This window comes from Phyllostomus hastatus, unplaced genomic scaffold, assembly GCF_019186645.2.
Source record: "Phyllostomus hastatus isolate PE091 unplaced genomic scaffold, TTU_PhHast_1.1 phas_scaffold_39, whole genome shotgun sequence".
Taxonomy (NCBI): Eukaryota; Metazoa; Chordata; class Mammalia; order Chiroptera; family Phyllostomidae; genus Phyllostomus; species Phyllostomus hastatus.
The window spans coordinates 4,115,522-4,139,835 of NW_025334028.1; the positions used below are offsets into that span (position 1 = coordinate 4,115,522).

The 24,314-nt window shown below is 39.6% G+C and overlaps 1 protein-coding gene across 3 annotated transcripts in view; it reads right to left on the reverse strand.

Annotated features, from left to right (window-relative positions):
* Positions 1-6,009: 6,009 nt before the first annotated feature.
* The window catches only part of NRP1 (neuropilin 1), a 163,235-nt gene continuing 144,930 nt past the window's right edge, over positions 6,010-24,314 (reverse strand). For all 3 annotated transcript variants that reach the window (XM_045820081.1, XM_045820082.1, XM_045820080.1), the window contains exons 14-19: positions 23,256-23,315; positions 18,033-18,170; positions 13,883-14,154; positions 13,305-13,401; positions 11,106-11,156; positions 6,010-9,142 (exon numbers count right to left, since the gene is read on the reverse strand). In XM_045820081.1, coding sequence (XP_045676037.1) covers positions 8,853-9,142; positions 11,106-11,156; positions 13,305-13,401; positions 13,883-14,154; positions 18,033-18,170; positions 23,256-23,315 — 908 coding nt within the window. In that variant the 3' untranslated portion in view covers positions 6,010-8,852. The remainder of the gene's footprint in view (positions 9,143-11,105; positions 11,157-13,304; positions 13,402-13,882; positions 14,155-18,032; positions 18,171-23,255; positions 23,316-24,314) is intronic.

Sequence of the window (24,314 nt, forward strand, 5' to 3'; positions counted from 1 at the left end):
CTTTTACATACTCCTGCCTAAAATCTTTGTTCTCTGGACACAAAAGGCTGAAATAATTCCATAGCCCCCTAGCTCAGATTCCTCACTTCTCTCTTGACCTGCCTCCACCTATAGGATGCCCCCTTGTAATTCAACATGCAAGAGTCTCATTTTTTGACAGGAGTCATTTCATCTCATTTATCTCACCCTACTGACTACTCCCCCTAAGTTATTTCTCTCCCTAAGTTATGATTGTTTTCTAGTCTAAGTTATGACTGAGAGACATCTTGCTTCCTTGTGTGGCAGGCACAGTGAATGATCTCATCTACCTTCCACAGCAGGAGTGTGGCTTTGCCCTTGCAAGTTGTGGCAGAGACACTCACTGCTTATTGAATATACATGTGCTCACTGACTTTTCTCAGAGCCCTGAAAATTTGGTACACCCATGTGTCAATCCCAGGCTGCAACATCAAGACACTAGTCTTATGCTCAGAGACTAGAAGCCACATGTTTTGGTTGGTACTGCAGCATAAGGCAGACAGCCTGAATCCTTGGAAAAGAGCTGTCCTGCAGAGCTACTGAGCCACAGTCAACCTGGGGTAAGCTAAACATAAAACTTCATGTGTAAAGCCACTAATACTTGGGAGTTTGTTTCTTACAACAGAGAAGACTAGCCTAAACTAAGAGCCTGGCCTAAAAGTAAAATGAGATCATAGTGTCACACATTCCAAGCTGTTCTTTTAACAGTAGACATTTGTTAACAAGAAGATTTCCCTTCACACTGAGGAGGCAGTGCAGAGCAGCAGTTAGGATGTGTTAGGCAGATCTGGGTTTGAATGTTGGAAATGCCACTTAGTAACTAGTTGTGTGATATTAGTTTCCTTTCTCAGCCTCTCTGAACCTCAATTTTTATAACCTCAAATCATAAGGTTGTTTAAAGGTTAATTGAAGCCTCTTGTAAAGTACAGTATGCAGTAAACATTCAGAAAATCTAATAAGGAACTAAGAAGTTTATGTAGAGTAGATTTGATAATGTGCTCATTGGTTGAGACACACTTATGTGACATAATAACTCTCTGCTTAGGGAATAGGGAGAAGACCTAACTTGGAGCCACTGAAGTGGAACCTCTGCAACCATCTAAACTTAATACTAAACAGGTGAAAATGGAGTGATGACAGAAAGACTATTTATTCTTACAAATAATAGAAATTTAGGTGGCAAATATATATATAAAATTAAGCATTGACTCAAGAAAAAATATGTTTAAGACTCCAAAAATAATGTCCTTTTCAATGGAAGGCTTGAATCACAGCAGAAGAATTGCAAGAGATCAGATTAAAATAACTGAGTCTGCTTTAAGCATATCATATATTCAAAGTCAAGAAGCAATTCATCATTATTAAAAATTTTCAGGATTGGACAAAATTGGTGAGATGATAACTCTAATAAAGAATAGTTTCCCAACAAAGTTACATCAAGGTCATTATCATTGCCAGCACCACCTCTCTACAAGAAGGTGCTGGGGTTTTGAAGAAGGGTATGGAATTATCTCATGACAAAATTTATAGGGTGGCCCTGACTGGTGTGGCTCAATTTGTCAGAGTGTTGACCCACAAAGTGGAAGGTCACCAGTTTGATAACTAGTCAGGGCACATGCCTGGTTGAGGGTTTAGTCCCTGGGCAGGACACATATGAGAGGCAACTAACTGATCGATGTTTCTCTCCCTCACTTTCTCCCACACTATCCCTCTCTCTAAAAATAAAATAAATAAAATCTTTTAGGGACTTCCGGCAAGATGGAGGCATAGGTGGACGCACTGTACTTCCACGCACAACCAAGATTAGAACAAGAATTTAGAGGTAGAATAACACCCAGAACTGACAGAGAATTTATCTGAATGGAAGTCGGACAGCCAAGAAGTTGAAGTAGACCCGTTCATCCAGACCTGTAGGAGGGGCTGAGAGGAGGAGCGGGCTCAGGTCACGGCATATGGAGATGGGGAGAACTGGGCGCATAAGGCAACCAGGAGTGCGTAAGCCTTCTGGGATGCAGCAGTGGACCCTGAGTACGCAAGCGGCAGCTGGTGGACCCAGTGAGGCGGCGACTGTGGACCAGGGCAGAGTGCACAACCAAGGATCCCAGAGAAGGGACTGAGGTCCCAGGAGAATGGAGCTACTGCCATTGTTACCCCCCACCCCTGCCCCCACATACAACGTCACAATCTAGCGACTGGGGTGCCCAGCCCCGGTGAACACTTAAGGCTCCACCCCTCAGTGTAACAAGAGCGACCAGACCGAAAAAAAAAAAGAGAGACACATCTCCAACAGACAAACAGATCAGTCCCCAAGGACTCATCCTTTTGAGTGACCAAGAAATAGCCAATCTATCAGATGCACAGTTCAAAACACTGGTGATCAGGATGCTCACAGGACTGGTTGATTTTGGGTGCAAATTAGATGAAAAAATGTAGGTTACCATAAAAGAGATGAAGGAAGATGCATGGAGAACCAATAGTGAAGGAAAGGAAACTGGGACTCAAAACAATAGAGTGGACAAGAAGGAAGAAAAAAACAACCAAGCAGGAGAGAATGAAGAAATAAGAATTCAAAAAAAATGAGGAGAAGCTTAGGAATGTCCAGGACATCTTCAAACATTCCAACATCCAAATTATAGGGGTACCAGAGGGGAAGAGGAAAAGCAACAGATTGAACACATATTCAAACAAATAATAAAGGAGAACTTCCCCACTCTGGCAAAGGAAATAGACTTCCAAGAAATCCAGGAAGCTCAGAGAGCCCCAAAGAAGTTGGACCCAAGAAGAAACACACTAAGGCACATCATAATTACATTAGGCAAGGTAAAAATGAAGGAGAGAATCCTAGAAGCAGCAAGAGATAAGGGGACAGTCACCTACAAAGGAGTTCCCATCAGACTGTCAGCTGATTTCTCAAAAGAGATCTTACAGGCAAGAAGGGGCTGGAAAGAAATATTCCAAGTCATGAAAGACAAGGACCTACATCCCAGATTGCTCTATCCAGCAAAGCTCTCATTTAGAATGGAAGGGCAGATAAAGTGCTTCTCAGATAAGGCCAAGTTAAAGGAGTTCATCATCACCAAGCCCTTATTTTATGAAATGTTAAAGGGACTTATATAAGAAAAGAAGATAAAGAAAAAACATGTATAGTAAAAGGACAGCAAACTCACAATTATTAACAACCACACCTAAAACAAAACCAAAAGAGACTAAGCAAACAACTAGAACAGGAACCGAAACACAGAAATGGAGATCACATGGAGGGTTAGCAACAGGGGAGTGGGAGGAGGAGAGAGGGGGAAAAGGTACAGAGAATAAGTAGCATAGAATGTAGGTTGAAAATAGATAGGGGGAGGGTAAGAATAGTATGGGAAATGTAGAAGCTAAAGAAATTATAAGTATGACACATGGACATGACTAAAGGGGGGGATATGGGTGGGAGAGGGTGTACAGGGTGGAGGGGAGTGAAGGGGGGAAAATGGGACAACTATAATAGCATAATCAAGAAAATATATTTAAAAAAATAAAATCTTTTAAGAAAATGAAGTAGAGAAGATGTCCAAGTCACTGAAAGGATCATCACAAGGAACCAGGACCTGGCAAGTTATCCCATTCAGGCCTCACAAATGCAAGACTCAGTGGTGACATCATGGTCAGCATGCCTGTTAATTCTGCCAGAGCAAGTGCCTTTGCAACTCCATTAACAGGGCAGTGGTAAAATTAGGTATTGGCTAGGAAAATCAGACATTTACTGAACCCCCTCATCATAATAGGTACCATGCCATTCAGATGTGGAGACAGATAGTCTTTCTGTATAGAAAAACCTTCTCAGGAGTTTTGGACAACAAAACTCTATTACTGGACAGTTGCTCACTTATTTGTGACAAGGACCCTAAGGAACAAGATTAGAAATCATCAAAGAAAGATTAAATATAGGGTTTGTGTAGTTTTACTATCAGGATTTTAACATCTTTGCAAACTGCTTCTTCCCTTCCTCCCTTGACCACCCTGTGATGAATCACAGAGTATTTGCTCTGTTTCTGTAGCACTTTGAAATTTTTATACAGCAAAACATTTCATTGGCTTTATCTTTCCTTATCAGAAAAGCCCACATTTAGGCCCTTCACAAGTGATCAGTCAAAATGGCCACAAAGTTCTTCTGAGTGGGATTTCTAATTGACTAATTTTCTCTGTTTTCCAGGCTGCTCTGCACTCAGACTCTTCTGAAAATTGCTTTGTGAAACCTGCAAGGACGTTTCCCCATTTAAGTCCCAAACCACCATTGGAAGCAAGGCAAATTCTCGCACAGCTGATTCAGTGCAATTGCAGGCTATGTAGGTGCTTTTCACACCTAAATGGGTGCGAATACAGGTCACCTGGGGATATTATTAAAATGACTCAGCAAATCTGGGGTGTTGCCTGAGGCTCTGCATTTCTAACAGGCATCGGGTACTGCTGCTGGTGGTTCTTGAGTAGCAAGGCCCTGCATGAGAATCTCACGGGATAATGCAGGGCTGTGGAATGACAGGAGTAGTGGAAAGGGAATGAGACCAGATACATCCTGGATTCTTACTCAACCTCTCTAAACTTTGGATTGCTTATTGATAAAGTGGAATACTTACAGAACTTACCTTACCTTGAGAGCTGCTGTGAAAACAGCTAATGGTCTCAAATTAAAGTTTACTGCCATTACCATAGAAGAGTTCCATGAAGCAGGATTTACTCTGATATGATGGGATCAGTTCATAGGACCTTTATTGCTAACAGTCAAGTGAGATGTGTGGGATAACATGATGCTCTCATCTGTATCACTTTGCAATGTTTCTTTGTTACATTAAAAATGTCAGTTATCATCCTGATCTCACATGCTTCTTGGTGTTCCGTTCTACTCAATTTGAGACTCTCTTCACTCAGGTTTCTCAACCTCCAAGTTGAAAAATGCTGAAGATCCCTTGGTGAATATAGTTTAGGAAAATAGAGCTAATTCTTGACAGAACTGCTTTGCAATGAAACAGCTATAATTACCATTGGGAAACAGAACTTTATGGAATGTTGCAAAATCCATTTGATTTGCAAAAAGATATAGTGCAATTCATCCCTAGTGGCAATTAATAAGTTAGCAGGTAAGACAAAAGATGGAACAACAAATAATTTTCATGTTTTAAGTTACAAGTTTCAATCCTCATGACATTTAATTCCTGACTTTGGGAAGTACTGCATGGTGATTTAGCTCATTAAACCCAGTAAGAAAAGGCTAGCTTAGCCACTAACTTGGTATAAGAAAGGGGTGAAAAACATCTATATTTTAGGTCTTCTCAAACAATGAAACAGAGATGATATTAGTCTAAGGGCCTAAGCATTTTTCAAAAAGTATTTCTGGATTAATTCTCATAGACTCCTTGCAAGTCATTGTGGTTTTGAGAAACATCAATAAGCATAAATACAATCTAAGTTCAGTCAAGTGATCACTTGCACTGCCTTTATCTCTGACTCTTTTCTCTAAGCAGAGAGACCTAAAAATCCATCCAGTAGGGAAAATACTCTATTCTTGCTAAATCTGAGAAGGCACAAAATGTATAAGCATCCAGAGAAAAGCAGAAATATTGATTCACTACAAAGAGCTGGGCAGACCAGCCTACCTTGCATGGAGTTCCTATGCTTTCAGAAGTAAGTTTTCCTACAATCAGAGGAAGATAGATAGAATTATTCATCTGCGGATAATGAGGCCAATATTATAACAAGTTTTTGACAGGGTTCTACTCAACATACTTTAGCTCAACACTTCCATTGGTTTTGTTTTTGCTACTACTACTACTACTACTACTACTATTGCTACTATTTTGATCCCAGATGGAATAGAATTTTTCGTAAGAATTACCATATAGCCAGTGGTAATGCCATGATCAACTTTCCTCTATATTTAAACTTAGTCAGGTACATGCATAAAGACCATCAGATGTATGACCTGTTTTCTACAAGAACACTTGGCCAACAGATATTTGTGAATTTTATTAAAAAAGAAACTTTACCAAATGGAATATAGAACATTTGACACAAAATTTGGCATTGGAAATCTTCCCTTTATAAGGCTAATTCTCTATTCATTATCTTGACAAGTGTCCAATTTGGGCTGGTATTCTACCTTCAGGAAATCTCTTCTTAATCTTCTCTTCTTATTAGAATATTACTGTTAAAAGAGAACTTAAAAGAAAGCTTGAAATTTATTTGATGCTGGAATAATACCAGTTTCTTTAATAATAACAAAGCTAATATAATAAAAGCCATCAGGTTTGGGATATCTTATGAAAATGTTTAATTCAACTGTTTCTTTGGAATGTAGTAGTCATAGTTTGGAATTTAAGTTACAGTTCAGTTCTATGCAGTTTTTATGCCACTCAGTGTCTGAGAATACAAATGTCATTTAAAGTTAAGGCTTCACTGTTCATTTTGAAACAATTTACAAGTGTCATTTTTGTCATAGAAAATAAAAATTTCTGTAAAAAAAATTTGCACAAAATTTTATGATGGTACAAAACATGAAGGAACAATATACCAGTAAAATGAAAACATTTTACTACAGAAAGTAGCTTTATAGATTTCAATAAAGAAAAAATATGTTATTTTACACCTTTAAAATTATGAAACAATCTAAAATAATATAAACTGAACATTTTGTAACACTGCCTTTACAAATTAATAACTTTATAAACATATAATTTTTAAATATATTTATCAGTGCAAGATACTTTAAAATTTAAAGTTTCAGTATCATTTTTCCTTGAATGAGGACAACTTTAAGTCTATTGTCTTAAAAAAAATCAAGTCTTAGTGCTTTTGTCCTGGTATGATTATGGCAACTGAACGAATGCCTCTGGGGATAAAAATCTATTCTTCGTTCATAGTGATCAATGCTTTCCTGGAAATAGAAGACATTCTCAATCCAGTTAAACGAAGATGAATGGACTGTCTCCTCCATGATGCAAATGCAGCTCCCACAAACGTTTTTAAGTGAGACCTATAGCAATGCAGGAAGGGAGGGAGATCTAAAGGTTCTTAGGTACAACATGACATGACACAAACAGATTGAAAACAACCAAAGACTTCTCTGGATTAATTAACATGTTTCCTGATAAGATAATTACTTCTTTGAGTTGTTAGAAGCTCAAGTCTTCTCAGTCCCAAGGCAGGCCTTTCCTTTGTGAGCAAGAGGAAGTTTCTAAAAGCATTCATTTAAATCTGTTTTCTCAGGGTTGCTGCTAGATAGATTTTTAAAAACATTTGTTTTGACTTTACTAATTTTTTATACGCCAAATACTTCACTGTCAGGCACTAGAATTTCCAGCCACTTTCTTAAATTAACTGTTCTTTTTTTCACTTTCTTGTCTTACCCAAACCAAAACAAGATGATCTTAGGGGACATTTTTGCCTATTGTAGATGTAAAAATCTCATATTATTGGACATTTGAAGAATTATATCCAGTCCTTTCTTTGAGTCTCACTTGAAAGTCAATTGGTATTATTTCTTCTCTCAAGTTGTCATTATTTTTATTAAATGCAAATATTTCTATCAAAGATCATTTTGATGGGAATAGACAGACAAACGGCTTAAGGAAAAAAGATACTGTCACTTTAACCAGTTAACAAGAAAACCAAAGTTAGACTTTGGAGAGCAGAGTTAGAAATTTCCCTTATTTATTTACTTTTAAACATAAAGTCTAGTAAAATTCTTTGCCATTGCCAGCAGGTTAAAGCTGCAAATTCTTTTCTGGACAATGGCAAATGCTTAAATTCTAAGAGAGAAAAAAGACAGAGAGATAGGAGAGAAAGAGTTTACATTTGAAAATACATTCCATATGAAAGAACCATAGGAGAGCATATTGCAGCTTTATACAAAAGGATCAAGAGACATGAAATTGAACTACGGAAAAAGCAGAGCAATTAAGCCACATTGCCAAATATTCCCAGCCCTTACCTTCCCGGGGGCTGACGTCTCACACTAAAATATACTTTCTTCTTAGATAGTGGGCCACCAGGGTTTGATTAAGAAGCTGGGCTTTCACCAGCAAGGAAAGAGCAGGTTGTTAATGTAACACAATGTGAACCAGTACAAACAAAAAGGCACTTCAGAGGACATGGACTAGCCAGTGCCGAGGATTTTCTGTTGTGTTTGTTGGCAGCACACCCAGTTGCCAGCAGTGTCTGATGATGGTAGTTTTCTGTATGAAGTTCACAAGCACGAGGTTTAGTACAACACTGGAAAACATCAAGGAAATTTGACAGTATTGCTTCATAAACAGAGCTGACACACTATGTTGGTACCGAGGCTATAGAACTTCAAAATAAAAGATCCTAATCCTTCTTTGCCTATGCACAATGTGGGCAATTACACACAGGTACAGCTTCAGGAGTCCACTGAAATGTGGTAATTCTAACATACTCTGGGCAATGGGCTACAGGGAGCATGTCCATAAAAAGGGCCCCAGGGGTACACTAGGCGCCAGCATCTTGGATTTTGCACAGCTTCTGAAAAGTATCCATAAAAGGAAGAAGAGAGAGGGGGAGTCAAAATGAATCATTAAGTCAATCATACTTGGTCTCAACACCAGCATTTGCTTATTCAAATTAAACCAACAGAAAAAAGCTGACTGTACATGATTCTGATTGTTAACACAGCTAACTTGTTCATATCTGTCGGCCATACTCTTTGAAGCTCCTGAGAAAAGCCTGGCTCAGCGTCATCAACGCATTTCCCAGCCTGTCCAGTGAAAGATCAACATCAAGTTGCTCTTATGCCCTTCTACCTCAATTCTCCGACTCGTCTTTTCACCTGTTTGCCTTCATGCCTCTGAATAAGTACTTTGTGTGTTCAGTTTGTCTTTTTTCAACTTCACACCATCCACCAGTTCGAAATTATAGTTCTCCAGAGCAGATAAGTTTCTTTCTGACATCCCACTGTGCCAACAGGCACAGTACAGCACAACCCCGCAGATAGCACCTAGTAGCACACCCAGGGCACTCATGGCTATGATGGTGATGAGGATGGGGTCCAATGTCTTCAGTACATTGCCTGGCTTCCTGGAGATGTTCTCGTCCCGTTCTCCTATGTCCTCATATCCTTGGGTAGTCCCTGGGGAGAAAAACAAAATTGGCAACATGAGCACTGCCAAGATACCAGATGGAAGGCGAGAGAACAATAGAAAAAAGTAAGGATAAAGACAAAAATCACATGCTTGTTTTCTGTTCTCTCCCCAGAGCCTGTGGGGGATTTCTGAAGTGGGATTTGGCTCCCTGATACTGGAAAACATGTAGGTTTGTGTTTGATTCACTGTTGGGAATGGAGGTGTGGGGGAGGGTAACTGGGTAGCTGTGGCCCTGACAGCTAGCTAGCCTAGCATATGGAAACAACTGATTTTGGGTAAACAGTGTGGTTTATGTTCTAATCTAATTCAGATTTCATGCAACCCACCATCTGCGCTAGATTGTAATCTGTGTTTTTAGTCCTTGGCCAGATATAGTCACTAAGCTTAAACATTTAGTCTCACATTTGTCCAGCAGAGGATTTAACCATAACCCTGTGCATTCCCCTGATCCTATCTAGGCACCAGGAAACCGTTTGAGCTGCCCTTTCCTAGGGGCATGTCCAGTGTCTGGCATGGTTGACACATGGCTTGTTCTCCCACATGTAAAAATCTTCAAGTCAGGCATTCTTCCAAGTCTACAGTGGTTTCACTGAAGAAAGAGATCATTCAGAACAAAGGAATGTTTACTGCTGACATTTAAAAGGGGCTATGTATGGCTCCAACCTAGAGACTGGGTTTGTGCTGTGCTGAAAAGAACATGTTTAAGAATCAGCATCTGTGCAGTCCTGGTGGTTTCACTGGAGAAGTCATGCTGCCCTGCAATTCAGTCCCTGGAGAAATGTTTTCTTTCGAGTAGAACATGAGGGATTATAAACATGGGTTTTGAGTCTAATTAATTACCTGGTACTAGAAACAAGACTAAAATGTTAATGCTCATTGTGCATGGTGTTTACTTAGGGTGTTCAGATCAACAAAGAGTCCAATCAAAAAAACTAAAAATATGAGATGCAAGTCCTTAAACAGGGGCAAACAACCCCTGGGGGCACATTAATATTCTCTCCCTTAATAAAACATTGTTTTGAAACAACCTTTAACAAAGTTTACATCTCAGAACAGGCTATGTAGCTAAGCTAAATGAGCCACATGTCTCTGTCAAGTCAAAGTCTGGCTATAGTGGGACCACATTGCTAAGAGCAACAGATGTTGATGCTGATGGGTAGGGCTGGGACAAGTGTCCAACAATTAACAGCTGCTGGTTGGGAGGTATGGAAACTTCTGGAAATAAAAAAAAAAACATCATACAAGACCTAACTCTGATCAAATGTCTTGAATTGGATCACCACGCAGTGTTCAAAGAAAGCACATTTTCAAATAAATCAGCCTCAAGTTGCAGGCTACCACCTAAATGGCGGTGCTACTTCAGACAAGCCACTGCCCGGAGTTTCAGGTTCTCATCTGAAAATGGGGATAAATATACCTCAGAGAGCAGCTGTGAGGATTATAGAGATAACCTAGGTGGTGAGTAAAGTGCGTGGGGGCAGACTAGCTCCTCAATACATCCTTACCATCATCATCATGAAACTAGGGTTCTAGTAGAGGAAGATGGTAACAGATGGACCAGACTCAACAGATTGTCACAGACATGGGGCTCCATTGCTTTAAAGACCATCTCTAGATACCAACCAGGCTCAAGTATTTGCACTGGTTTCAAATTACAGTGTGGAAATCACTGCAGGTCTTGGGTATGTTTCTGTCTTCTCTAGTTTTCTGTTTCCAGTTATAAAATGAACCAGATTCCCTTCATTACCCTCTAAGGCCTCTTCCAGCTTAGGGAGGGAAGGGCCTGGCTGGCACCCCACCCCAGGCCTCAACCACGTGCACAAGCCAGACTGCCACAGAGTCTTACAGCTTCAGGGTAGCTTAGATTGCATTGTGACAGAAAATTCTCCTATAAATAGAATGAAAGCCACAGGAAATCATTTTAAAAATTGGTCAGGAAGACAAATTTACCTGTTTCATCAATTTTATTTTCTGGGTTCTTTTTATCCAGATCTGCTGGTCCTGACAAGTCAAACAAAATCGAAAGAGATATTTGAACACCCAACAAAATACAATCACACAGAATACATAAACCTTACACATATACATACAGACATACACACGCTCATGGCTCAGCTGGCTTTCCTTTGCAGTTTGAGTACAATTGACCCACCACACAAATGTGGAGTGATAGAGGCATTGTGAAATGATTATGTAGTGGCACTAAATCCATGTAGATGGCAGTGCTATCAGCCAGAGTGTGCTGTTTAGGAGCAGAGAAGGGTAGAGAAAAACAGTCTTGACATCTGGAGTGTGGGAAATTTGGTGAAAATAAGAAATTAAAGTGGGGTTGTTCATATGGCTACCAGCCAGTGCCTTTGTAGGTAACAGCTTCCTAAGATTGATGAGTGTTGGTTTGGTTTCCCAGAAACTATGCCAGCTCTTTGAGGCAAGAGACTGTGTCCTGTGTCAAAACAAAACAAAACAAAACAAAACAAAAAAACCAAAACAAAACAAAACACAGAAAATGAAAAAAAGTCTCTGGAAAAAGTAGAGTTCCAGCATGGATAGAGAACCATCCCTTATGGTTCTGAGCAGAGACGATGGGATTTTCAGTACTTTGTTCACTGCTATATCCCCAGCATTTAGAACGGTGTTCAGAACACAATAGGGGCCTCTCAATAAATATTTGATGAGTGATTATATAATTATCCTAGACATCTTTTTAATGGTACAGCAACAGAGAGTGTTTAACGGGGCTTCAGCTGCGACTTCTGAGTATAGTGCCTAGTGACAACTACAGCAAAGTACAGCACTCACATGAAAAGGAAAGGGCTCACAGAATTTGTCAGGCTTCCATACGTTAAGAGAAGCACTGGATGCTGCTTTGCATAAAGTAGGCAGTCATTTAAAACTTGTTGAGCTGCACTGAATTTCTTTGTTTTAGTTTGTGGAGTTTGTTTTACATTCAAAAAACATCATTGTCATCACCCTCACCCTGGAATATGAAAGCAATGGTGTTACATGCACTGTGTAACTACATGTAATATATCTCTTAACAGCAGTGTAGACTTGGATATGGGGAATTTGTAAAGTAGTTCCAACTGAAATATCCTCTTCTATGAAGATATGCTAACTAGTGTGACATTAAATATATTTCCTAACATAGTACGAAAAAAGAGATTTTATTTACTGCTCTTTTATTTTCCCCAATTTCTTGATGCTGTCAAATTATTGTTGTTTTAGGGATTATGTATATTCAATATGTTGTATTTTAAAAGCTTTGTAAATTGCTGTAGTGACCAAAACCCCATTATAGCCAACAGGTCTCCTTTGCCTTAAGTCCACCCAAAGGACTTATTCCATTTTGTTACAATTAACATCCTATTATAGAATAATATATAACAAGAATTTAAGTGTAACAATTAACATCCTATTATAGAATAATATATAACAAGAATTTAAGTGTAACAAGTGGGGCTTAAGACTAATTACCGTTCCATTCTGTTGCCATTAGTGATGCTATTTATAAATCTATATTTAAGAATTAGGAAATATGGATTAGTTTTCTACTAATCTGACTTTTATCCTATATATATAAAAGACTAATAAATAAATAAATTTTGAAATACTAGGCAGTTTCTAAATTTAATTTATTCTTTTGAATCATTTCAAATAGTTTAGAGTCAGAAATACCTACATTTTTTATAATACAGCAAATAATCATGTCTTCTATGATTCATTAACAATATAAATCTTAAAATCACTATGATAAAAAGTTTCAAAGTCCTGCTGTGTTGTTTATGCACACAAATATTTAGAATTATCCAGATGTCTGAGTTTTCCACTGCTCATTAAAAAAGTTTTGACATGGCATATATAGCCAATAAACTGAGAGTTTTTCTTTGCTCTGATCTTTGTAGTCCACATCATTTTGTAGTTTTGTAAGGAACCAATCAGACATTCTAAATGACATAGGTTAGGTAATGGGGTAGCTAAAGGTAAACTGACCTGATATTTGCCCTGTTGTACCAGAATATTGATGTCACATGATATGCTTATAAGCCACAGTGAAATTCCAGGTCTGGATGAGCAAGACAGAGCCCATCACATGGCAAGAATCCTGCCCTGGGCAAATGCTCCACTGGTTTCTACAGAACTGGTACTTACGTGCACAGTCCTTTTGTGAGATGTGGTTATTGATACTAATGTCATCCACCGCAATCCCACCAAGGTTTCCTTTTCCAATTTCGCCCTCGAAAATCACCTAAAAATTAGATCATTTCCACAGTATTAAAATGTTCAGTCCCAAATAGCAGTGTTTACAAATGCTTGCTCAGTTCAAGTTATGGCACAAAATTTCATGAAATTTCACATTACCACATACTTTACACAGCAATCCATATTAACTACCTGGGGATGGCATAAAACTTGTCCTCACACTTTCTTTTCATAATATAAAATTCAAAACTGAAAAAAGCAGGAAATAAAAGGAATGTTCATTGTGACAGCCCCAAAATAGATCATAAAATAACATATTTGCCCCTTTCTCAGCAAATTGGTTCTATTCCTGTAATCCAGGACACTGAAATATGCTACTGAGATTATCATCATTGCAGCAATATCTCAGGTTCGGGAAGCCCCTGAAATAATTTTTGGAATGATTCCTATAGCTCATTTGATAATCTTAGAACATGACCCCTGTGTCCCTTAAGCAGCCTCCCTCCCCACTCTGGGAAGGAGTTTACCTGGTAAAGTTTCAGAGATTTATGTAGCAGGACACGTCCTTCCTTCCAGTGGTCTCCTTGGTGTCCAATGGCCATCCAGACCAGCTGGTCGTATTCCTCTGGCTTCTGGTAGCGCAGCTTGACTCTCAGTGTACCCACATGTAAACCAGACATGTGATACCAGAAGGTCATGCAGTGGGCGGAATTCTGGGAATAAACCACAGGGCTCACCAGGCGAGCCACTTTGCCCTTCTGATTTTCATCGGCTTGAGAGTAGATGAAATTGCCATCTCCTGCTCTGACAAAAAACTGTGTTAGGGAGAGCGCCTAAATTTATGACTCCTTTGTTCTTTTCTTTAAACTTCCACCACTCAAAACTCCTCTCTGGGGCTGAGCACCAAGAACCCAAACCTGCAGTGGAAAGGGGACAGGGTACAGTTGTTGGGGACCCAAGGCTCTGCTATGAGCTGCTGTAAATGGACACAAAGTTGGGACAAGGCTGCAAAGCAGTACTGAGACATCATTCATTCCAAGTGCACTGTTGTATGGACGTGGACTATGACTCAAAGCACCTCTGCACCATTGAAAGTAGACCAAAAGCATAGGGCAGAACTATTTTCATGCTACTTTAAGATTGCTTCAGCAGCACCTGTGTGAACACAGACATGAAATGGAATGCAGTTATTTAAACATGTTCTTATTTATCATTCAAGCAGCAAGGCTTCTAGTTGATGATACTTTGATCACTATAACTGCTTGATAATAAGAAAGCTGCATTTTTCTAAATAATCTAGTGATATTTTTTTCCTGAAATTCAGATTAGTTTTCCCTATTTATTTTAGTAGCTTATAAATTCCTGAAATAAACCCAAGAGCTTCAGTCTCAACTGTGACCTTGGCTCCTGTGGGATGCAGGGTTCTGATTCAAGGTGAGGCAAGGTTGCATTTTCGAGGCTTATTAGGAAGTGGCATTTTGGCAACATAGATACTTGTGGAGCTGTGAGGACTTACTTTTGGCTTTGCTTTTAATTACCCACAGTGGGAACATTACCTCCTACCACCACCTGATCTAACACACAACTCATGTTTCCCTGTTTTCTCTGTAAATAAAAATTGCCTCTTCTCTGCCTCACCTGATGTAAGTGTGAATCTGGTGCTCAGGCCTCAGTGGGCAGGAGGGTGTTTTGTTTGCTGTCCAGGAGGTGTGTATTTGTGAGGTACAGTAATTTTTCACTGTGCACACATGGGCAGATCCTTGCATCTGCTCACCTGTGTCAACAGTGTCCAGGTGGGAATGGATGAGTCAGCAGGCAGCTTTCTTCCTTCACCTGGCTGCTTATCTGAGATTGCACTGAAACATGCTTAATGAAACTGACAGGTGGAATAAGAAAAGGAGGGAGCAGATAAAAATCACAAGCTCCAGTATTATATTTGATGCTCTCAGTGCTTATGGAAGGTCCCCTGTGACTAGGCTGACTAAGTCACTCCTGGGGTTTGTCTTATTTGACTCATTTAGCAAGTGGAGGTGGCCCGTCTGGGAGGCAGTACCATTTTACTGAGCTGAATAGTGGATCAGCCTAACAAGACAGATAGTGAACAGGTAGACAATGCACCCATCTTGCCTCTACTTCCTCCCACAATCTTGTGGAAAAAGACTGAAGTTGGAGATCTTCAGAGAGGAAACATGTTTATTGAGCCCATGGAGTTGATCTGGGCAAGTCAGAGAATAGGTGCAGACAGAAGGTAGGTGGACATGGGTAGGAGGAAAATTGTCTGAGAGATCTGCTCCTCTGCTCCGGCCTTGGCTCTGCTACCTTTGTGGACTTTGAAAAATTTGATCATGTCACATTTCTGTTTAAAATGCTCCTCACTGCCTTGAGCCCATCTCCTGTCCCATATCTAACTGCTTCACATGGGAATCCGTCCAAATCACATCACTGGCAATCCGCTGACATACAGACCCCTCCCCTTCACATCTCTGCACAGGTCATTCCTTATTCAGGCTGAGCTTACAGTGTCTCTAAGAGAGAACTGCTCTCTCTGACTGCTCCTGCCTTGTCTTTCAAGATCACTTCTGACATTGGGCTTCCTCATTCCACTGCACTGTGATCGTTTCTACCCATGGCCAGACTGGGAGCTCTTCAAGGGCAGGGCCACCCTCCTTTACACATGCATCTCCAGTGCCCAATACATCTACCATCTAACAATGGGGCTGCTCAAGTGTCATGTGCCCAGTGAATCAGGTGAAGATTCTGGGTTTCAAGAATCCTCTCTGAGGAGGTACATAGCTTCATTCTTAGAGGTCAAATGCAGAAAAACAAGTGGGATTCCTTGAAATAAATTCAAAAGGATAAATGCAGCAGTATATTGTACCTAGGTAGTGTTAAGTTTAAAAACAATCTTCATGTCTTATTTGCAAAGTGCCACATCCCTTGGCACATTGGTCTGTGCACATGTGAGCTGTGCAGGGTTTCTCCACCTATATTTCCTCATGTCAACAAGCCCTGCCTTTCAGACGTCAGGCTTGCCCACTGCTCTCAGCAAGTGATTGTGTTACTAGTGCTGTGGGAGGCTCTTGCCAGTCGGGGCAGGCCTGGCACTAAGCTAAATAAATCTGGGTGTCTGGGAGAACACAAAACGCAGATCCTGCTGAAGAAATCCCACTTCTCAGCTATTACCCTAAGACAAGCCCTCCTCTTCTGATACTCAATACACACAGTGCTGGTATTTTCCCTTTCAGGGGTTTTGTCACAGCTCTGGGTCAGGAGCTCTGTTTTCATTTTCTCTATTAGTGCTTCACTTCTGTGAGCCTTTCAGTTTTTGTCTCTGGCTACCATCGCTTTTAACCTTCTTTGAGTGTCGGATCCCACTGAGCCATTTTGCTCTACTTTGTATAAATTTCTCCACCATTACTGCCTTCATTCCAGCTAATCGCATTTGGTTAATTTGATGACATTTATATGTGCCATTTACAGTCAAAGTATTTTAAGTTTTCTAAAACTGCTTGTCTTGAGATTCAATTGAAAGTATCTCAGAATTGAAGGAGTCCAATTTTATCCAATTTCCTTGTCATTCTCTTTAGGCAAGGAGCTAGATGTGGTGGAAGGAAGCCTAGTTGACCTACTTAATGGTTATATTCGCTGAGGGAAAAGTGAATAACAAAATGGGAAAGGCATGAAGTACCCTCTGCCCATCCATCGACTCACTGACCCACTGGCCCAAAACACTAGCATGGGGGAACTTTGCTTAATGAGATCTCTCAGCAGCCGCAAATGCCCCTCTGGTGTATCTGGGGGAAGCCAATACTGAGTAAGCAGTCCTGTGAGCATCACTGAGTATGGGAAGTTTTTGTGGGTTGCATGCTTCTTGTGAGTGTGTATGTGTGTTTGTACAGGACACTGCTGGTTCTTTACACCACTCCTCAAATGGGGGAATGAAATGACTATGAAGAAAACAAGATAGGAGTAGACAGAAGAGTTCACTGGAGTGGTTGCTATCAGTCTCCTCCCTTCCCCAGCTCATCCCTCTGCCACCAATTAGACTTAAATGGAAAATAAGATGGGGCAGGGAGGGGAGGTGTTGTGACCTGGGGTATGGTGAGGTTTCTACCTTCTCAGATTTAAAATCACCCCCAAAAGAATAAGAACCCCCCCATCCTGATCCACTTCCACTTTAAGGGTCCAGAGAGAACAAGAATGAAGCTCATTTATTGTTTGTTCATCTGTAAATAAATGAGATGGTATAATATATGTCTGGACTTTCATCAAAATAGTCCAGAGTTGGGGATAATAAAGTGAGATTCCTATGATTTGATCATTGTTAAATTTGGAGTTGCACATTTAGGGCTTGTGTTACTATTTCTTTTCTACTTTTAAAGGTTGAAATTTTTTTCATTGAAAAGGCTCAGAAAAAGTATAAAACAGGTAATAATTCACACAACTTATTCAAAAATATATTCACAAATATAGCCCTGTTTGCTGTATTTCAGGAGGTCAATCAGTTGGCCAATTTAATCAGCATCTTCTGCTACTAAGTATTAGGGAAAGAGATCTTGTTAACTTCAGGAAATAAAAGCTTGAGTGAACGCTCTTCAGTATTTTCTACACCCCAGAAACCCTCCACAGTTATACCTCTAGTTCAAAGAGAGTAGGTCACAGTGAACTTTCCATTACCTGTGTGATCCTGGATTGGTCCTGTTTTGCTGGTCAACACACTCCACTTGAGCTGCACATGATTGTCATGTTCCCAGTGACAGAATGTCTTGTGAGAACCCCAGCCAAATTCACAGTTAAAACCATATGTTGGAAACTCTTCAGTGGGTGGAAAAGAAAAATAGAGACAAGCAGAAAAATTTAATCATCTAGTTCAGAAAGGCCCTTAATTCATTCATGGAAAGCAGTTTATATATATAACTTAATGTCTGTTTGAGAATTCTGGGAAAGCCATAAAATCCAGAATAACCAGGAAACTCAAAGATGCACGGAAATGTCAAACATTTGAAAAATCACATTTAGTGATTTTTTAAAATCCAGCTTCATAAAAAAATTATGGACTGTCTTTTTAAATGAAATTTCCTGGAAGGTTACTATCCGAAGCATGCTCATTATATCTGCAGTATTCTCCCTACTTTTACAATACTTGATATAAAAGAGATACTATGTTCTTGAGGATGAATTATATAAACTGATATTCACCAATTAAAAGAATCTTAATTAGAACTTGACCCAGGAATCTCAAGTCTTGAATTGGATGAGTGAATGCGTCAGCCTGGAGGCTAACTGTATTCTCAGTATGGTGGCTTATGCTTTGGGTCTTTAGTGTCAGATCTCTCAAGCAGTTCTTATGATTATTTTTTTCTTCTGTGCTTTATTTCAGGTTAATTAATTTTAAGTGTAGTTTCTGCTATTTCAATGAATTTTAAAATTTGCACGTAAGTTGTTCACCCCACTTAAATGCCTTAATGCAAGGTCAAGGAAACCTGAGGCACATTTAAATAGCTACCTGGTCTTGCATTTTTTTTTTTTTAGTGTACAAGACACTTCCTTTGGGATCTGAAAGGAAAGTATGAGTGAATTCTGAGGAATACTTTCTTTTGTGTGGTCTACAAGGTGTTACTTGACTACAGTGTTTTTTTAAATTTTTTTTTACTCCACCCTCCTTTTGAAAGTAGTTTGAGTAGTTTTAGTATGGAAAAAATGAAATTATTGATGCTCAGAATTTTTTTGGTCAATTTAAGCTAACAATGAAAAGACTCCTAAAGATAAGACACTCATGCTTCTGTCAGTTCGACACCTCCTCCCTGTGAAAGTGAAATACAAGAGGCATGTTTCCCTAAAGAAGGGGTGGGATGCTTCTCACTGAGGCGAGGCAGTCCACAAGATGGCAGTATGGAAACAGAGAGAAAGTGGGTAGGGAGACTTGCCAAATGAACTTACAAATGTCTTAAAACCAGTCCTGTGCACAATGAGGGAAGTGGGGTATTATCTTGTTTTGATCTTTAACTTTACCTAAGTGTTTAGTACAAAATATCTTGCTTTCTTCTTTGAGTCTCGCTCCTTTGCTCCTCCTCCACGTTAACCATGGAAAGAGGAATTTTAATGAAAAGATTTGTTCAGGAGGTAAAGAGATTTTCTTTGCATTTTTAGTTTGCAAGGAACTCTTTTGAAATGCTATTGTAAAATTTGGAAAGAAATGCACTCTATGAAGTGTTGAAACTGAGAAGGGTGGAGTCTTGCTTTCAATGATGATGTGACCTTTCAAAATGTGCATAAGGCCATTGTGAGGAAGTAAATAAGCCATGTGATGTGTACAACATGAGCACTTTGAGTCGGTGCTCACAATGTTACTGGAGAGCTGTACTTCATGTCTAGTCCATCACAACCATGAAAGAGAACTTCGTAGAGCATGAGAAACCTTTTCCAAAATTTACCACATTTGTGCAGCAAGATCAGATTGTGCTGATGAATTAAAGTCAACTGAACAGTGCCTGAATGGTTGCACAACCTTGGATGGCAACATCCACAATCAGAAATGTATTGTTGCATAATCTCCTGTTAGAAAATGTTAATACTGGAAAATGTTAATGTGTGTGTGGTTTTGAGTTTTCTCCTTAAATGTAGTTTATAAGACATGCACATACAGGAGGGCAGTAAGCCATTACAGCACACACACCTCTGGTTATATTTACCTTGTTAATACATTAAATTTATTGTATAGTACAGAAAACCACATCATCCTTATTTTGGTTATCAATGTTCTGGTTATATCATAAAATGTACAAAATTGGGTATTTCTGTAATCACTAGAACAGCTTTGCCTAAAAGGATGTTTTTGGCATTTCCTGTTTCAGTAAATGACAGTTCACCTTGATCTTTCAATGTTCAATGAGTCTAATAGGGAGAACTCCTCCAACATTTGTGTTTTACTACTCTTTCATCTTCTTGTCCTGAGTATATAACTTACTTTTGCCAATCTTGCTTATTTAAAATAACTTTAAAAAAATCTGTGCATTTTGTGAGGGAGAGGTGTAGAGTAAGAGTAGCTCAATGTTTAAAATTCAAGCCTCAACAGAAAGGTTATAAAGACACAAAATACACATAAACATTTATAGAAAGGAAAAAAAGAAGAAAACAGAGAAAGAGAGAAGGACAGAGGAAGAATTGAGAAAGAGAAAAAACAATGGACAAATGAAGCCAGAATATAGGACTATTGACCTTTAAATCTTCAAAATATTACTCAAACCTTGTAGCTGTACAATTCTTATTAAATTTATTGGGAATAATCTGGCTAAATTCCTTCTTGACTCTTAAAAATAGCAGGAAACAATATTCTAAACTTAAAACAAATTTATAGTCCCTGTGAGCAAGCACCAGCTGTACTTGTTGAACCTGTCTTGCTTGCAGTTGAATTATTAGCATGGTATATGCACAAGGATTTAACTTTTAAATCTGGATTTCTATTGAGTGTGTTAACTCATAGTCTGGACTCTCAGTACAAATAAGTAGAGTTGCTGAGCCCCATGTAATCACAAGTTGTGAATATACTCTGAGCTTCTCTAGGAATGTTTGAAGATACTCAAAGGGTAAAAGGCTTCACCAGGGGGAGCTAGATTTAATATGTAGGATTCTCATCAGTTCCTGGTAGAGAATTAATAGGGTTTTATGCATCTGATGACAGCCCAGACAGCATATGAATATTATATACCCACCAAGTTTATTATATGGATAAGAATCCAAAATGAAATCTTGAGACTCTGCTTGAGTCTATACTGGCCTCATCAAAATCAGATTATGACAAAGGTTTATGGGTCCGATTTTCTGCTGCTTGTTAAGATGCCTGAAGAATCTGAAGCCTGCAAAACAGTGTGGACCTGACTCCTGAGGAACATCTCAGAGTTAGAGCTGGCATCTGACTGACACTCTCAGGTCCTTGTAGCATTCTGAGCATTGACTTAGTTAGAAGGTAACAATGCATAGAACTCCTCAAAATCAAAACAAAACAAAACAAAAAAAAAAAACCAAAAAAGCAGACATCCATTATCCACAAACAAAGACCTGGAGCCAGATTTGTGATTCAGGCAATGGAAAAACAGGAAACCAGAGTGATTTGTAAAGGACTCTGGACCCTGGAATTCAAAACTGGACCCTATCAGTAAACCCTGTGACTTTGACATGAACTTATTCAGATTGTGCTAACAATACATCTTCCTGGTTCATGATTTGTACATCTGCCCTCTGACTATAGTAGACCCTGTGAAGTGACTGTCTGGCCCTGGAGCTGCTCTGTGAAGCCTTCATACCAATGGCCTTGACCTCGTGCACAAACCAAGTGTGTTCACAAAGTCATTCCTGTTCTGATAATATAGACCTTCCACATTTAGGAATCTGATAGACCTTTCTATTTTCTCTGCAGCTGTTGCTCCCTTTTATTTCTTTAATGCTCCCTAGCTCTTTTGATAGGCAAGAAGAGAGATGAGATAAAGCAAGTTAGTTGGCAATTCCATAGTGGTTTTAATTAATTCTCTGGCACAATTTTAACTATACAGCGAAAATGTTTGTTATATTGTTAGAACTTTGTTGTTACCTTACCACTCTTCTCTATTACAGATCGCTAGAGCCAGAGTGGTTGTTCTGCAGAACATCACATCACAGGTCTGAGAGCTTTCAGAAGGATCAGGAAGCAAGTAGGGCCTGTTTTACTCATGACCCTCCAGGTGTCTACACCATCCTTTAAGGTCACATTCTATACCATGAAAAGATGTGGGTAGGACTACAGAGTTTTCAGAATTTTTAGGTGAGCAAATTACTTTGCTGTTTCATCTTTTGGTATTTGGGGTGTTTGAGCTGTGTGATAGCAGGCATTTTGTCAACCTGAGCATATTACAGGGAAACCTGGGGTTAAGTCCAACTGAAGAGAAGTTTGTTTTGCAGTTTAATCAGGTCAATGGGTGACAGGGTCCTGTAAGACAGCATACTAATTAAAGCAGTCCTTTCTGCTCTCTGCCTAGCTGGGTACTGTCATAGTGTTGAAGAAACATTGATATACACCACACGCCCCATTAGTAAGTGACTGTAGAGGCCAGGGCTACATGAGCTTCTATAAAGGAAATGGGAGAAGCTGGAAAGCTGACCTGTTCACCTTACTCTAATGATTAACTTTAAAGTATTTAAAACCTCTGATTGCTTATACTGACTGTTTCCCTTCACGTGGGCCTGTGGGGAAGAATTTTACAGAATACTAACACAATACAAAGGAGAATAAGAGGGAGGCCACCATTTAACTGTGGTTGGCCTTGATAAACAGTAAATCAAGGGCTTTAAAGGTCATTGTACTTTTCTATTAATAAAAGGATGAGGAGGTGCTGTTCCCAAGGGTGACCCTCTGCCCATGCACAATTATAGTCATGGCTTCCTGCACCCCATTTTGTGGTACGCCCACTGGAAATGTTGTTGTCAAACTGCCAAATCCGTGGCAGGCAAAACTGACAAACTTTGCCTGTCTTGGTTTTGCAGAGTGGTGATGAAAATAAATAGTCAGGCTGCTGCCTATGAGATTTCCTTCTCATGCAGTTTGCAAACACAGTCCATGTCCTAGCTGTGCTGCATTTAAACAAAGTATGTTACCCTGTTTCTTCAGCCGAGAGCTGGGTTGTCACCGTTTGGCAATTACTGATGGAGCAGGAAATCTTGCTCCCTGCCGCATGTACGTGTGGACAGAAGAAAAGCAATATTTATGGCTTGTGCTTGGAGACCAGATGCTGTATAGCATCTCTTTTCCAGAACTTTGAGGGGATCTGAAACCCAGAAGTGCAGTAATGTTCTATTTTGGAAGGGGAGGCAGGGGAGAACAGGCATATGGGAAATCTCCCACACCACATTTTCTTTTTTATCCGATACCTGATTGTATTGTACTGTCTATTATGGTTGGCTTTTCTGTGGTCAGCACCATGGTACCACCTGAAAAACAAAAGAGTAATATACAAAAGTGAGAAATGCTGCATGCTTACATATATTTGATAGAGGCAAACATTTCCCATAGAAAATTCTTCTTTTAATCTCTGCTATAGTCATTGTTTTACTTCAGTTTTACTCATCACACTATCAAGTTCAAGTTCAAATAAACTTTTTTTCCCCAGCACATTTATTCATAAAACATCTAGGCAGTGGGGAGAGTTTGAGACTTTGTTCTAAGGGCATTCCCTGATTCCCAGACTGGGCATGGCATGCAACTGCAGCAGTGAAAACAAAGGCCTCCCAATGTCTCCAGCAACTGGGGTAACTAAACATGACCTAGACCCCTGAGCTTCAGAGTTTCCTAAGGTTTCAGATATGTGCCTTTAGTTACAAGGCTAGTCCCACAATCTATTTTAAAAACTGAAGGTTTAAAGTGAATGGAGGTAGTTCATCCTTTTTTTCTTTTTGCTACAACAGTTGTTTATTTCCCCCCGAAGACATGTGGTTTGGAGAAGGTGCAGGAAAAGGAGAGGGCAGAAACATTTCTTCACAGTGCCAAGGAACTGGAGATTGCACAACTGACACCCTGAACAATGTGAGCTTTCAATCAGTCTGGGTCAACTTTGAAGTTACTAGTCAGGGGAACATGTGGAAATGTAGCTGTGTCCTCTTTCTCTCTCTGTTAGCTCTTCCATCATCCACTCTTCATCACAGTTGTCTTAGATTTGCCTAACCAGAAGAATCACCTGAACACTTGTTGGAATTGCTCTTCCCAGTCTCCTTACCCTCCTTAGATCTCCCTGAGAACCAGAATCTCTAGGGGACAGCCTTTGAAATCTATTTTTGAAAGATTCTCAGGTGAGTTGTATGATCTAGTAAGCTAGGAAAACACTGGTTTGCTGTTCATTACTTAGGTGCTCATTTAGGCATTTCTCCTTAACAATGCCGGTATTGTAGATCACAGTCAGAGACAATCTATTTCCTATCCCAAGAGATAAAGTT